The 15,433-nt window shown below is 49.4% G+C and overlaps 1 protein-coding gene across 2 annotated transcripts in view; it reads right to left on the bottom strand.

Moving 5' to 3' along the window:
* FGF12 (fibroblast growth factor 12) overlaps positions 1-15,433 on the bottom strand; it is a 231,204-nt gene that overhangs the window by 130,220 nt on the left and 85,551 nt on the right. Inside the window, exon 1 of one of the 2 annotated variants that reach the window (XM_081190670.1) lies at positions 14,538-14,637. The exons of the other annotated variant lie outside the window; for it this stretch is intronic. Coding sequence (XP_081046796.1) covers positions 14,538-14,625 — 88 coding nt within the window. The 5' untranslated portion in view covers positions 14,626-14,637. Of the gene's footprint in view, positions 1-14,537; positions 14,638-15,433 lie in introns of those variants that run through there. 2 annotated transcript variants of the gene reach the window in all.

The raw sequence follows: 15,433 nt of genomic DNA, 5'->3' as shown, positions 1-15,433 counted from the left end.
GCACCCATCTCCAAATCTTGATGTGAGTGACAGAGTATAAATGAGATCTTGGAGACAGAATACATAGCTCAATGAGGTTGTCAACCAGGTGTGTGGCAGCCATGAAAAGGGCAAATTATATGCAAGGAAAGGGGTAGGAAATAAAAATTCCAGTATCAAAATGCCATTATGCAGCTATGGTGCGACCGCATTTGGAGTACTGAGTACAGTTCTAGCTCATCTCACTTCAAAAAAGGATATTGTCGAAAATGGTCAGAAAAGAAGGACCAAAATGATCAAGGGGATGAAGCGACACACACACATCCTGCCGGTGAACAAATGTTGCAGCATTGGGGACTTTTTAGCTTAGAGAAAAGGAGACCAAGAGGTGACAAGGTAGAAGTTTATAAAATAACGCATGGCATAGAGACATTGGACAGAGACATGTTCCCCTCCCTGGTCTCATAGCACTAGAACTCATGAAGATCCAATGAAATTGAATGTTGGAAGATTCAGGGCACATAAGCAGGGCACATAAGAATTGCTTTACACTACTCAGACTGGCTGGGGCAGCCAAGGTACAAATAATAACACAGGGAACCTATTATGTACCTTCCTTAAAAAAGGTAAATAATAATAAATTTTATTAATACCCCGCCCTCCCCTGCCAAGACCGGGCTCAGGGCGGCTAACATCAGGTATAAAAACAATTGATTAAAATACAACTTAATAACAGGATTAAAATACAACTTAAGATGCAGCCTCATTTCAGTGGAAGCCCAGATCAAAAACGGTTTTGGGGGAGAAAACGTCAAATCTTCACCAAGGCCAACTATCCAGACTGGTCCTACGTGGCCCAGAAAAAAGCCAGGGAAGTCCCAAAGAGGGGTTCCATCACATAAGGAAAAGGAAAGAGGGGGAGGGGATCACTCCACACACCAAGGAGTGGCGCGACAACATCTCCTTCCCTAGCGCCACCATCTGCCCCCGACCTGAGATAAAGGAGCGCAGCCATTGTTGGACTGCGCCTTGAATCCCCACTTTGGCAAGCAGTGATCCAAAAGATCGTGATCAACCATGTTGAAGGCTGCTGACAAGTCTAAAAGAATCAGCAGTCCCAACCCGCCTCGGTCCAGTTGTCTACAGAGATCATCTGTTAGGGCAACCAGAGCCGTCTCGGTCCCATAACCAGGGCGAAAGTCAGACTGGAATGGATCCAAAGCTGATGTTTCCTCCAGAAACCTACCAAGCTGTTCAGCAACCACTCCCTCAATTACCTTACCCAGGTACGAAAGATTCGAAACCGGGCAGTAAGTGGCTAGATCTAAAGGATCTAACAATGTTTTCTTTAAGAGCAGACATACCACTGCTTCCTTCAGCTCCCCTGGAAATGCCCCCCAGTCGCAAACAACTCTGGGGCTGCGTCACTCATCTCACTTTACTGGCCGAGGGAGCCGGCGTTTGTCTGCAGACTGTTTTTCCGGGTCATGTGGCCAGCAGGACTAAGTCGCTTCTGGTGAAACCAGAGCAGCGCATGGAAATGCCGTTTACCTTCCCTCCAGAAGGTACCTATTTATCTACTTGCACTTTTTGACATGCTTTCGAACTGCTGGGTTGGCAGGAGTAGGGATTCGAACCGCCGACCTTCCAATCGGCAAGCCCAAGAGGCTCAGTGGTTTAGACCACAGCGCCACCCGCGTCCCCCGTACCTTCCTTACTGTGACTTTTTGGAGCTGACAATATGGTAATGTGCATGCCGTGTGTTGTTTTGGTTTGCATATTATGTTTATGGTGTTACTGTTGAAAACAATAATGTCCACAACATCCATGAAATGATCTCTCAAACTTTGCCCCTCTCAAACACACCAGCTTGCCCTCTGGCCCTGTGGGTGGCTGAGCAACAGGGCAGGGTTATTTCCTCACATCTCCAGGGCTGCCTGCCTCCCTTCCTCCCCTCCTCACAAGGAGAACCAGCAAGCAGTTGCAGGCCTGGAGGAAATGAGCCATTTGAGGCAGGAAGCAGCAGTCTCTCCCTACAAGACCCAATCTCCTCGTTCCTGGCAGTTTCAGGGCAGAAGAGAAGCACACCCTGCTTTTATTATTATTGAGCCTCACGCATCTCCCTCTCCTTTCCTCATGAGGGACGGTCTATTTATAGGAGGCTTCCGCCTGCAGATACAGTAAGGCTGACTGCTAGCAAAATACTGGCTGCTAAAACTATTTCAGGAGGCAGTGGGATCTCCCGCTACCCGCCAGAGCCAGCGCAATTCCGTGAGCTGCCCCTTTATGCCCCAAGAAGTCTGGAATTTCCCAACCTGCATCTTGAACTCATGACCCAGGTCGCCATATTTTCTTCTGCCCCTGCTCTTGTGATGCTAACAGCCGGCTGTCACCCGGGAGTTAAGCTTCTGAAGCTTTTCCCGGTCACTTATTTCTACGCCGAGAAAAGCTTCACTTGGCAACATTTGTTAGAATGCTGTTGAAGGCACAAGAACAGAGTCGGGGGCAAAATGTGGCAATGCCCCCCAGATGTTGCATTGGACAAATCATTGGAACATAGAGAATTGCCTTACACTCAGTATTGTCTACACTAAATGGCAGTAGCTCACCAGACAGGAGTCATCCACAGCCCTACCAGGGGTTCATAGGATTTCAGAGTTGGAAGGGACCTTGGGGGTCATCCAGTCTGACCCCATGCAAAGCAGGAATCTCAACTAAAGCATCCAAGACAGATGGCCATCCAACCTCTGCTTAAAAACCTCCAAGAAGGAGAGACCACCGCTTCGCCGAGGTCACTGTCAAACAGCCCTTATTGAAGTTCCTCCTGATGATTATTCAGAATCTCCTTTCTTGTTACTTGAAGCCATTGGTTTAAGTCCTACCCTCCAGAGTGGGAGAAAACAAGCTTGTTCCCATTCCATAATAATAATAATAATAATAATAATAATAATAATAATAATAATAATAATTTATTATTTATACCCTGCCCATCTGGCTGAGTTTTCCCAGCCACTCTGGGCTGCTCCCAATCGAGTGTTAAAAACAATACAACATTAAACATTAAAAGCTTCCCTAAACAGGGCTGCCTTCAGATGTCTTCTAAAAGTCTGGTAGTTGTTTTTCTCTTTGACATCTGATGGGAGGGCGTTCCACAGGGCGGGTGCCACTACCAAGAAGACCCTCTGTCTGGTTCCCTGTAACCTCACTTCTTGCAATGAGGAAACTGCCAGAGGGCCCTCGGAGCTGGACCTCAGTGTCTGGGCTGAACGATGGGGGTGGAGACACTCCTTCAGGTATACAGGACTGAGGCCGTTTGGGGCTTTCAAGGTCAGCACCAACACTTTGAATTGTGCTCGGAAACGTACTGGGAGCCAATGCAGATCTCTCGGGACTGGTGTTATGTGGTCCCGGTGGCCGCTCCCAGTCACAGCCCTTCGGGTATTTGAAGACAGCTACTATATCTTCCCTCAGTCTCCAGGCTAAACATACCCAGCAACTTCAACCATTCATCATAAGGCTTGGTTTCCAGACCCTTGATCATCTTCTGCTCCCATTCCAGCTTGTCAATATCCTTCTTAAATTGTAGCACTCAGGACTGGACACAGGACTCCAGGTATGGTCTGACCAAGGCAGAATAGAGTGGTTCTATGACTTCCCTTGACTGGACACTAGACAGTATTGCTGTTGAGATAACAACAGGTGCCCGCTATTTGTTGTTTCCAGAAACAAATGGAGACAAGCTTCTGCAGCTGGATATGTCTTATCCACACACACACACCCTGGGAAAACCCGAAGTTTAGCACTGAATCAGAACAAACAACCATCAGATTTTCAGCGGATTGCCATTTGTCCCAATTTAGCTCTTAAGAGTGGGTTTCTGGGGGAAGGCAAAACTGCTTGGACCCCATGCCTAGAAAGTGCAGGAAAAGCAGGAAACCCCTCAGCCCCCTCCTTTGTAGGCACAGGAGAAGTGCAGTGTGGTTGAGCCCTAACTTGGATGTCCATTTGTATGGTTCTTAAACCTACTTGTTTGTTGCTTTTATTGGGTGATTGTAAATTGCCTTGAGACTTAGGCAAAACACAATTCAAAAGCAATATTACCAGTACCATTATTATTATTATTATTTTATCAAAATGCTAGGATTTAATTGTAACCCTCCGTGGAACCTCAGAGTGAAAGGTGGTAAATAGAAATTGATGATAACATAATCAATAATGATGTTGCTCTTGTTAAACAATTGGGATTTGCTCTTGCAGTTCACATGGAGACCTACCAGCAGATCCTGCTCTCCCTTCCACCCTAGGTAATCTGGCATCCTGTCATGCAAACAGCAGCTGTAAAATTGTAAATGGGAGCCCACGTGAAGCTCCCTTCCTCTCCCTAATGTAACAGAGAAATGCCTGAATAACTCTGGTTAGATTTAACCGTTCGCCAAAGAAACAAGGGTCCGAAAGCTCTCTGTACGTTGAACAGTGCTGTGGAGGTGAGAGTTAAATTGTATGTGCGCAAGCCCTTCTTGGCATCCTGCGCAAGTGTCAGGAGGAGACAGAAGCCCCAGAGGCTGGGCCTTGAGACGGGGGGGGGAGACGGGGTCAGGAGGCATGGCTGACACAGTTGGCTGAGGAGACGCCATCTGCAGCAGACAGGATGGATTAGCACACTGAAACCGAGCCCAAGGTGGGACCCTGCCAGCCCCAGCTGTCCTCTGCTACTACAGCACGCACGCAATCAAGGACAGACATGCAAAGCTAAAATCAAAACCAACCACCAACAGAACCAGAGAATTGTAGAGCTGGAAGAGATCCTCTAGTTTAACCAAAAGAGACCCTGGCAGATGGCCACCCAACCTCTGCTTAACCCCCCCCCCCCCAGGTAGGAGAGCCCACTACCTTCCAAGGGAGTCCATTCCACTGTTGAATGGCTCTTATCCTCAGAAAGCTCTTCCTAATGTTCAGTTGGAATCCCCTTTCCTGCCTTTTGAATCTAGTGGTTCAGGTCCTGCCCTTTGGATCAGCAGAGAACAAACTTGCTCCATCTCCCATGTGACAGCCCTCCAGATATTTCAAGGTGGCTATCCATTCTGAAGGAAATCAGCCCTGAGTCCTCACTGGAAGGACAGATCATGAAGCTGAGGCTTCAAGACTTTGGCCTCCTCATGAGAAGAGAAGGCTCCCTGGAAAAGACCCTGATGTTGGGAAAGATGGAGGGCACAAGGAGAAGGGGACGACAGAGGATGAGATGGTGGGACAGTGTTCTCGAAGCTACCAGCATGAGTCTGACCAAACTGCGGGAGGCAGTGGAAGACAGGAGTGCCTGGCGTGCTCTGGTCCAGGGGGTCACGAAGAGGCGGACACCATTAAACGGCCAAACAACAACAAATCATAACCTCTCCCCGATTCCCATCAGAACTGTGACAAGGTTAAGAAAGATGCAGGGGAAACTCCGCCATCTTTGTATTTTCCCAGCGCAAAGTTTATTTACTTATTCACCCATTTATTTGGAAAGCATTTTTGCTACCTCCTTTGGCATTCTTGCTCCCAGAGCAGCTAACCAGGAAGAAAAGCAATAAAATAAGTAATCCCACAAGACAACAAGAAGTAGCAGGACAATAAAGCATAGTTTTTGAGTGGTGTAAAGCTAGATTAACCTAGATATTAAAAGGACTGGGATTTTTTAAATTTGTTTAAAAAAGTCTTTGCCTAGTACCGTAAAGATCTAAGAGTTGGCACCAGGTGAGCTTCCATGTGTGGGAAGGATATTCCAAAGTCTGGCAGAGACTGACAGCTGGAAAGGCTGATCCCCAGGTTGCTCCCTGCCAAAGCTCAGGAGGGATCGTTTGCTTTTGTGATCCCAGCCAGGCACTTTGGATCCTCCAGAGAACAATTTGATGGTCAAATGTTCTAGGAAATGTGCCCAGTCCCAAATTCGAGTGGTGCTCTCCTTCAACCCAGCAGCAGGATCCAGAAGGACCAGAGTGGTCAAACTGTGACCCCCCCCCCAAGGCTTTGTGCACCCCCTGGACTGCTTACAGGTGAGCAGAGGAACCCAGAGAGAGAAAAGGGGAGAGAGAGAGAGAGAGAGAGAGAGAGAGAGAGAGAGAGAGAGCACAGAAACAGATGGAGGAATGGAATGAGGAGGTGGAGCCCTTCATTCAGACCTCTGGCAAGAGGAATCTGTGGGGGGAAGAGACAAGGGGGTGGCAGAGAGAGGGGGTGGCAGAGAGAGGGGGTGGCAGGAGGAGAGACAATAAAGGAGAGAGAGAGAGAGAGAGAGAGAGAGAGAGAGAGAGGAGGGGTACCTAAGAGAGAAAGATAAGGGGGAGAGAGAAAAGGGGGGAGAGTGGCAAAAAGAGTGAAAGGGGCAAGACCAGGGGTAGGCAAACTAAGGGCCAGGGGCCGGATGTGGCCCAATCGCCTCTTAAATCCGGCCCACGGATGGTCTGGGGATCAGCATGTTTTTACATGAGTAAAATGTGTGCTTTTATTTAAAATGCATCTCTGGGTTATTTGTGAGGCATAGGAATTCGTTCATTCCCCCCCCCCCAAAAAAAAAAAAAGTTCGGCCCACCACATGGTCTAGGTGGACCGGCCCACGGCTGAAAAAGGTTGCTGACCCCTGGGCAAGACTAACACCCCTCAAGCATGGCCAGTGTTCCCTGCCCTCCATGTTCCCAGTCAAGGTCAGCATAGAGCAGTGATGGCCAAACTTGGCCCTCCAGCTGTTTTGGGACTACAACTCCCATCATCCCTAGCTGACAGGACCAGTGGTCAGGGATGATGGGAACTGTAGTCCCAAAACAGCTGGAGGGCCAAGTTTGGCCATTACTGGCTTAGAGGAACTGCAAGTCTCCTGGGAAAAGCTGACCCTTCTCCTCTGCCCCCTGCTCCCAGCCGTGAAGATTAAGGCTGGGTACGCACCCCATTTGTGGGACGCGAGTGGCGTTGTGGTCTAAACCACAGAGCCTAGGACTTGCTGATCAGAAGGTTGGCGGTTCGAATCCCCACAACGGGGTGAGCTCCCGTTGCTCGGTCCCTGCTCCTGCCAACCTAGCAATTCGAAAGCACTTCAAAGTGCAAGTAGATAAATAGGTACCACTCCGGCGGGAAGGTAAACGGCGTTTCCGTGTGCTGCTCTGGTTCACCAGAAGTGGCTTAGTCCTGCTGGCCACATGACCCGGAAGCTGTACGCCGGCTCCCTCGGCCATTAAAGCGAGATGAGCGCCGCAACCCCAGAGTCGGCCACGACTGGACCTAATGGTCAGGGGTCCCTTTACCTTTACACACCCCATTTAAAGCACACATACACGCCATGAAGAATCCCGGGAACTACAGTTTACCCCTCACAGAGCTACAATTCCCAGGACGTTTAACAAACTACAGTCCCCATGATTCGGGGGGGGGGATCTGCTTTAAATGTATAATGTATACACAGTGTGAATCACTTCTATGGTCCCCCTGGTGTGCCAGCAGGAGATCAACGCAGACCAAGCCCGGCACCAAGCCTGCGTCAGCGATGGCACCTAACGATGCAGCTTCTGTCTCAAGTCAGGGCACCTCAGCTCCTTAATGAGCCGCCAGCCCCCAGGCCAAGAGGGAACTCCCAGAGCGCTACTCCAAGCAAACGTTCCTTCGGTGCAGGTTTCTTGCTGTGGAAAACCAAGGAGGAGTCTGCTTGCGACAGAGGAGGATTTGTCCCTCCTGGGACAAAAACCCCTTTGCGAAAGAAAACAAGGCATCTGTTGCCAAGCCAGCGACTCCTCCAAGCTACGGTGCTCCAAAAACACACGCAAACCACCCCTTCCAAGCTGCTGTTAGGAGACTTGAACAGTGACTTTGTAAACGGTAAAGGGGATTCTTTTTACCCACTAACTCAGAGGAACCCATATGGAAATGGGTCACTGCTGAAACAGCATCCTCTTCTCACAGGGGCCAACCACAGCCCCCAAAAGGGAAGCCTGCAAGCAGGATTCGAACCCAAGAGCAACTCTCTCCCCTCCTGTGGTTTCCAGCAACAGGCATTCAGAGGCAGAGCAGAGCCATTGTGGCCAGGTGTCACATCTGGCCTTTACTCATGTGGACTGGTCCAATCCTGCAAACACTTGCTCTTTATGAAGCTGTCTACTTTTCAGTCACATATGAGCATGGCAGAAGGTTAGCAAACAAACAAACAAATAAACAACTATACTCCACACATCTGGCTGGGTTAGGAAGGAAGGAAGGAGGGAAGGAAGGAAGGAAGGAAAGATTTTGCAATTAGGCTTTCACAGATGTTTCCCCCAACCTGATACCCTTCAGATATTTTAGACCACAAATCCCATCAGCAGCTCAGTCAATGGTCAGCAACGAACGGTGCTGTAGTCTAAAAGTTCAGAGCAGTGCCACCTTTACACAAAGCTGCTCTAGTAATATTTATTCATGGGATGTGATCTGAAGCTAACAGCCATCTTTCCATGAATGCTGGAGTACATTTGCAATTTACCTACAGATTAGTGCCTGTGAAGACAGCAGCATATGGGTTACTCATACACACATGCTTATTTAAATAGATCCTGGTAAAGGTAAAGGTAAAGGTACCCCTGCCCGTACGGGCCAGTCTTGCCCGACTCTAGGGTTGTGCGCTCATCTCACTCTATAGGCTGGGAGCCAGCGCTGTCCACAGACACTTCCGGGTCACGTGGCCAGCGTGACAAGCTGCATCTGGCGAGCCAGCGCAGCACACGGAAACGCCATTTACCTTCCTGCTATAAAGCGGTCCCTATTTATCTACTTGCACCCGGGGGTGCTTTCGAACTGCTAGGTTGGCAGGCGCTGGGACCGAACGACGGGAGCACACCCCACCGTGGGGATTCGAACCGCCGACCATGCGATCGGCAAGTCCTAGGCGCTGAGGTTTTACCCATAGCACCACCCGCATCCCATAATAGATCCTGAGCTTCCTTTAAATATATAGAGGAGCCTCACTCTCAGCCTCAGGAGAAGGACTCCCAAGGAAGAGGGCAAACCACTGCCACCTGCCATGACAGAAATCTCCATTTCAGGAAAGGTGAGAAGCATAAGAGAACTCTGCAGTCAGGAGACAATGAAAACTCAGTGCAATACCATGAAGGAAGGAAGGAAGGAAGGAAGGAAGGAAGGAAGGAAGGGGAGTTCACTTAGGAACTCCACAAAACAATCAAGGCATTCTGAAATGAAACCCCTGGGGAAAGTCATTATCATTTAGTCTAACCGACCATTGTGGAGTTAAAAAACATAAAATAATATCAGAACTGGGAGGACATGGATTAAAATCCACAGGCACCCCATCACATTTTTCAGGAAGCAGCATTAACTTTTAGGTGGATTCTGAAGGTAGCATAATTAGTCAAACTATCACCTTTGCTAAAATTCCACTTAATCAAGCATTCATTATTATAACACAGAGATTTTGTTCCCATTGGGGGCCTCATGTGGTGGCCCCAAGATAGGGCAAATGCTTGTTATATCAGCCTTCTCCAGTCCTCCAGGTGTCTTGGACTACAACTCCCATCCACCCCTGGTGTGCTGGCTGTGGCTGATGGGAGATGTAGTCCAAAATATCTCAGGGACTCCAGGTGGGGAAGGCTGAATTATATCAGTTCCCGAATTGCCTGAACATTCTGGATTCCTCTATCTCCCAGGAACTGATAAACACAGTTGGGTCAGGGGGAATGAGCTTTTTAAGCAACATAAGAATAATTCTGTAACCACCACTCATGTGTCAGGGCAATCCTATAGGCTGCCACTTAGCAGTCGGTCCTACTGAAGTCAATGAGGATTGCTCCCATTTAAATGTGCATATAGGACCACAGCCTTAATCTCTGAGCATGCTCATCCTTCCCTTTATAAGTGGGAATGTCACCCAAGAGGTTGAATGCCCTCCCCAAATCACCACAGAAAAGCAGTCTATTGTGGAGAGAAACAACAGCTTCTGTAGGTAGTTCTGATGTGCACCAAAGCAGGAAAGAGTCTGTGCTGGAGCCCTCCTCAACAGACAGACATGCCCTCAATGAACGAAGTGTAAGGCAAAGATGAAAAAAAGCCCAACATTAGGAACAGTCCCCATGAAATGGGCAGAGACAAATGAAACTGCATTTCCTGCTGAAATAAATGAAACATTTGAGAGCTTTCCTGAAAACGAGTGCATTGGATATGAGCTCCTCTATGACCCAGATTGTTACTGCAGAAGCTTTTGGAAGCCATTTATTAAAAGCCTTCATATTTCACAGAGTGCAGTGCACAGCTGAGAGAGAACTCTGTGCAAACTGAAAGCTTGCATATTCCTATATTAACAATAGAAGTCCAGCCTGCACATGTTTACTTCAAAGTTAGTCCCATTGTGTTGCTTACGTCCAGATTCGGATTGCTGTGCAACTAGTTCACTTCATATTATTACGCCTCTTTCTTTTTCTTTGCAAACAACATAGCAAATTCCTGCATTTCAGGGGGCTGGACTAGATGAGTCTTGGGTTCGCTTTCAACTCTACCATTCTAATTGTGTGAAAAGTGGCTTGGTAGGGGGCCAGCTGAAGTAAAAACCTTGTTGCATTTAGTTAGGCATCAATAAAACAATTAACAACAAAAGGAAACTAACAGCAAAAGTTTTAAATTTTCATTCTCTGCATGCAGGTAAGATGACCAATAGCTTTCTGATTAGAAGCCAAATGTTTAGAAAGACCTCTGCATGCCAGAAAGACAGATAGGTTGCTAAGTATACCACCTCCTTTCCCACTTCCTCCTCCTTCACAGACAAAACACCTAGTTGGGAAAACAAGAAAATACATTTTAAAGTGCTCCACATTTATAAAAATAAATCTTTGCTGCTGCAAAAACAAACAAGCCAAAACAAAAACAAACAAAAAGCCCAATAGCAGCATTCAAAGGCTAGAAGCGTAAATGGAACAATTATTTGGTCCATTTGGGCAAGTATAGACTTTCAACACCGGTCCAGAATGTCAGACGCATAGCCAGGCTGTTTTGATCTTTGCATAGGCGGGGGGGGGGGATGATAACCTCCCACCATGCTCTGAGCTGGCAGGGGCTGATGGGAGTTGAAGTCCAACATATATGGAGACCCCCAGGATGCTGACTTACACCACATAAGAACATCTGAAGAGCTCAGGAGCTGCACCAGGTCAAGGACCCATCTAGTCCAGCGTCCTGTTCTCACAGTAGTCTACCAGATGCTTCTATGGGCAGCCAAAAAGCAGCACCAGAGGGCAACAGAAACTTTCCCTGCCTGTAATTCCTGAGCCTCAGACAACAAAAATGAATCAAGGAAAACTCCCAGGCTGTGGCCCTTCTGCTTCAGAGGAAGTGAAACCCTATCCAGAACAGGTAGCAGGCTTATATTCAGAACATGGCAAACTCTCGTCCACAAAACCTCATTCTTGCAGGGATTCAACCTCAGCTTTCTTGCCCTCATCCAGACCCACAATGCAGTCAGACACCAATCCAGGGCTAGTATAGCCAGAAGTTATGGAGAAAGAGAGCCGAGTGTCACCAGTGGGCCGATGACACTGGGCTGATACTGGGCTCCAAATTTCCTACTGACTACTTGCCACGGTTTCAACACAACTCTGTGGGTTAAACCACAGAGCCTAGGACTTGCTGATCAGAAGGTCGGTGGTTCGAATCCCCACAATGGGGTGTATGCAGGCTCCCTCAGCCAGTAAAGCGAGATGAGCGCCGCAACCCCAGAGTCGGCCACGACTGGACCTAATGGTCAGGGGTCCCTTTACCCTTTCTTTCAACAGTTTCAAGCACTGGGAATAAAAGTCTGCTCTGTGGCACTACACAGCACAAATGCCGGGGGGGGGGCAGGGTGCACACCTCACTGCTACTCTCTGGACCCAACCCTCCAGCAGCCATTCACTGATGAGGAAAGAAGTGCTGCTGGACTCCAGCTCCCAGCCACAGCAGCCAATGGTCAGGGGTTATGGGAGTTGGCGTTTGACAGCATCTGGAAAGCCACAGATGTTCCCTAACCCTGATTTAGGAGTTTGAAGAGGGGACAGCAGCACTGCCCAGGTAAATGGGCTCCTTCAGAAGGTAGTGAGTGAGCTCCTCTCCCTTGGAGATCTTTAAGCTGAACTTGAATGGCCATCTGTCATGGATGCCTTAGCTGAGATTCCTGCATTGAAGGGCGTTGGACTAGATGACTCTGGGGGTCCCTTCCAATTCTACGGTTCAGTGATTCTATGATTCTAAAGTTTGATGCCTCTATGATTCTAGGCCCTAGTACCTTATCAACCTAGTGGGGAAATGGATTAAATTGGGATGTAGGTTTTCTTAAGGAACTGTTTTATCATTGAGGAATAAAAGCAGCAAAATATTTAATGAAGTTATTGGGATATTTTTCTTTTTAGAAGATTAGCTTTTGCTGATATAAAGGAATGTGCAAGCTTTTGAATCATTGGGCGGAAAGAGACAACATTTTGTTATTGATTAAAAGAGCTGTGCAACCTGAAAACATGCACTCTATCAGGGGTCAGTCCAACAAGGGGGGAGAACATATTTTGTACCTCTCTGGGGCCATATATCTTCCAAAATAAGGCCAGGGGCTGCTGCAGAGTCACCGAGGAAGTGGGAAAATTAAAGGGGCACAATGTCTGGCAGGCATGATGGCCATTATTTTCCATCACTTGGGGCATTTGCTTGCAGGGAAAAACTCTTGTGGAATAACGTTGGGTTGCCCTCAGGCCCAACTCGTACATTATGTTTGGGCAAGCTCTTTTTTCAGATGCAGAAGTCACATTCACACATGCACAAATATATCACCTGCAGGGCAGGAACTCGTGGCTCTCACTTGCAGACAGAGCTGTGAGTGATGGAGTCCCAAAATGAACTCCACAGTGTGAGGTCCACGAGTCAGTATCCACATTACACTTCACTCTGTTTCCAGGTTTGCAGATGTGAAAGAATCCTTCAAAGAGCAGAATCCAGAGTCCCCTTTTTATTTCATTTTGTTGTTTGGTTTTTGTTGTTTTTTTGCTTGCTTTGCAACTTGTTTGAAAATATCAGGGCTCGGCCTTAAGGGGTGTGGGGAAATACAGAAGAGAATGCCTCTGGGAGTATACAGAGTCCCTTTCTCTTAGCACCAAAAGACTCAGCTCTTCGCTTTCCTGTAACCCAGAGGTGACTAACATGGTTCCCTCTGAAGAATGCTGCACTACAATTCCCATCAGGCTCAGCTAGCGTTGTCAGGGTGATGGGAGTTAGTTAACTCTGACTTAACTCTATCCTTGCAGCTTTTCTTGGGAATTCATAGAATGATGGAACTTAAAGTTTGAGGGGACTTCCAAGAGTCATTTAATCCAACGCTCTGCAGTGCAGGAACCACAGCAAAAGTATCCTTGACAGATGGCAAGCCAACCTCAGTTTAAAAACCACCAATGAAGGAGAGCTCACCACCTTTCCATGGAGTCTTTTCTGCTATTGCACAGCTTTTTACCCTCAGAAAGTTCTTCCTGGTGTTGAATTGGAATCGCCTTCCTTGTCATTTGAACCCATTGGTTCAGATCCATACCCTCTGGTGCAGCAGAAAGGAAACTTGCTCTCTCTGCCATGGGAAAGCCCATCAGATATTTGAAGACAGTTGTCAAATATTGTTTTACTTCTTTTATTTACTTGTTTTTTTAAAAAACTGGAAAAAAACACACCTGTTTCACTTTGCTGTCCGCTACCCTGCAACCTTATGGCGAAGGCTTAGCGTAAGAAATCTTATCAAATAGACAAAAGCTATATATCTGGATGGGGGGGGGGCAGGCTTCCAAAATCAGTTCATGAAAGAGCCTGAATAATTGGGCCCCCTGAACCCACCTCTAGGAACATGTCAGAGTTGTAAATGAATTCCTCCTATTAAGCAGGTGAGGATATGAGGCAGGAAAGCCTCTCCTCAACAAGTTGCTTCTCCAGCCAGAGCTGGGACAGATCTTCTGCTGCTGCCACCGGTTCCGATTTGGGAGAAGGCGGCTTCCTATGATCCTGTAAATACCCCGGGCCATGCGCTGCCCTTTCAGCACCTCGGAGAGCGAAGCACTACCCTTTCAGCACCATGGAGAGCGCACCTCGCATTGTTCTTTCGGCACCCCGAAGAGCCAGGCGCTGCCCTTTCAGCACCTTGGAGAGCGCCTAGCGCGCCGCGGCCATCCTGGAAGGAGCGACCTCCCGTCTCCCCAGCGGCCGAAGCTTCCCCTTTTGGCCGGTCAAGGTCGACCCCCGGCGGCGGCGGCGGCTGCCGGCTCCTCCGCTTCCCTTCCTCCGCGTGGGCGCACCGAAGCAGCAGCAGCCCCGGAGGTCGCCCGGACAGCCGCTGAGCGCGCTCCGCCCGCCTGCCGCGCGCCTTTCCAGGGATCAAGCCCTATAAATATTCCTGGCTAAGTGGCCGCCGTTCATCCCTCTCCTCCCGGCCCAGCGGCGCCTCTCCGCGTCCCACCCCCGCCCGGAGCACCAGGGGAAGCGACCAGGGGAGGGGAGGGGGCAGAGGAGAGCGGGGGGACGGGGGACAGGAGAGATGGGGAGGGCGCGATCCGGCAGCCCACCTGGACTACTGCTGGAACTCAGGCGCCTTCCACAGAGACACTGCAGCATATGCGAGCCTTTGGTCCAGAAGAGCCCCACAATCCTCATCGAGTTCCTCTTCGGGGCCGACCCCTCCCTCTGGAAGCCTGGAAAGTCGAGCCCCCCTCCCTCCCTCCCCCCTCCCACCACCACCAGCCACTCCCCCCGCTCCAGCAGCTACTGGCCGCCCCCCTCCTGGCAGGCAGCGGCGCGGCCCATCACCCGCCAGCCCAGAGGTCCGGGTGAGGGGCGCATGGAGGCGGCCGGGCGACGAAGGGAGCGGCAGCCGCGAGCCGGAGTCGCCCAGAGGTTGCGGCTCTGCTCCGGCGCGACTTGGTGGGACTTTGCAGGGCTGGCTGGAAAGGGAAAGTGGGGGGAGGGGAGGGGGAGGACGTCAATGCCCGGAGGAGGCGCGCCGGGAGGCTTCGCCCTGCCCCCTGCTGGCCAGCTGGGGAGACGCTCCTGCTGGAACCGAGGCACTGGCTGGACTGGGCGGGTGGCGAAGCGGGGCTGTCTATGCAAAGGAGGAAAGGACAGAAAGAGACCCCCCCCCCCACGCCCAAACAGACAAATCTCTCTTCTACACATTCCAGCTTGGATCCCCGTCCTCCTCTGCACCTGCTTACCTTAAGGGGGGGGGGCAGGGGTACCGGAGTCCAGGGAACTTGGGAAGCGATTCCCGCTCACTCTTTACAGCCCCTCCTGGGTCCCAACAAGTCTACAGCAAAGCTATCCCGGCTCAAAAGACCGTTTTCTAAATAGATATGGTTTGATTGTATTCCATATGCAAAAACTGACGCACAGTGTCATCCATACATGCAATCATCTGCCGCATTTTAAGACTATGGGGAACCTATATTCTCAATAATGTTGGAAA

Source organism: Podarcis bocagei (assembly GCF_964188305.1).
Source record: "Podarcis bocagei genome assembly, chromosome: 4".
Lineage (NCBI taxonomy): Eukaryota > Metazoa > Chordata > Lepidosauria > Squamata > Lacertidae > Podarcis > Podarcis bocagei.
This window is presented reverse-complemented; position numbering and strand designations above follow the sequence as displayed.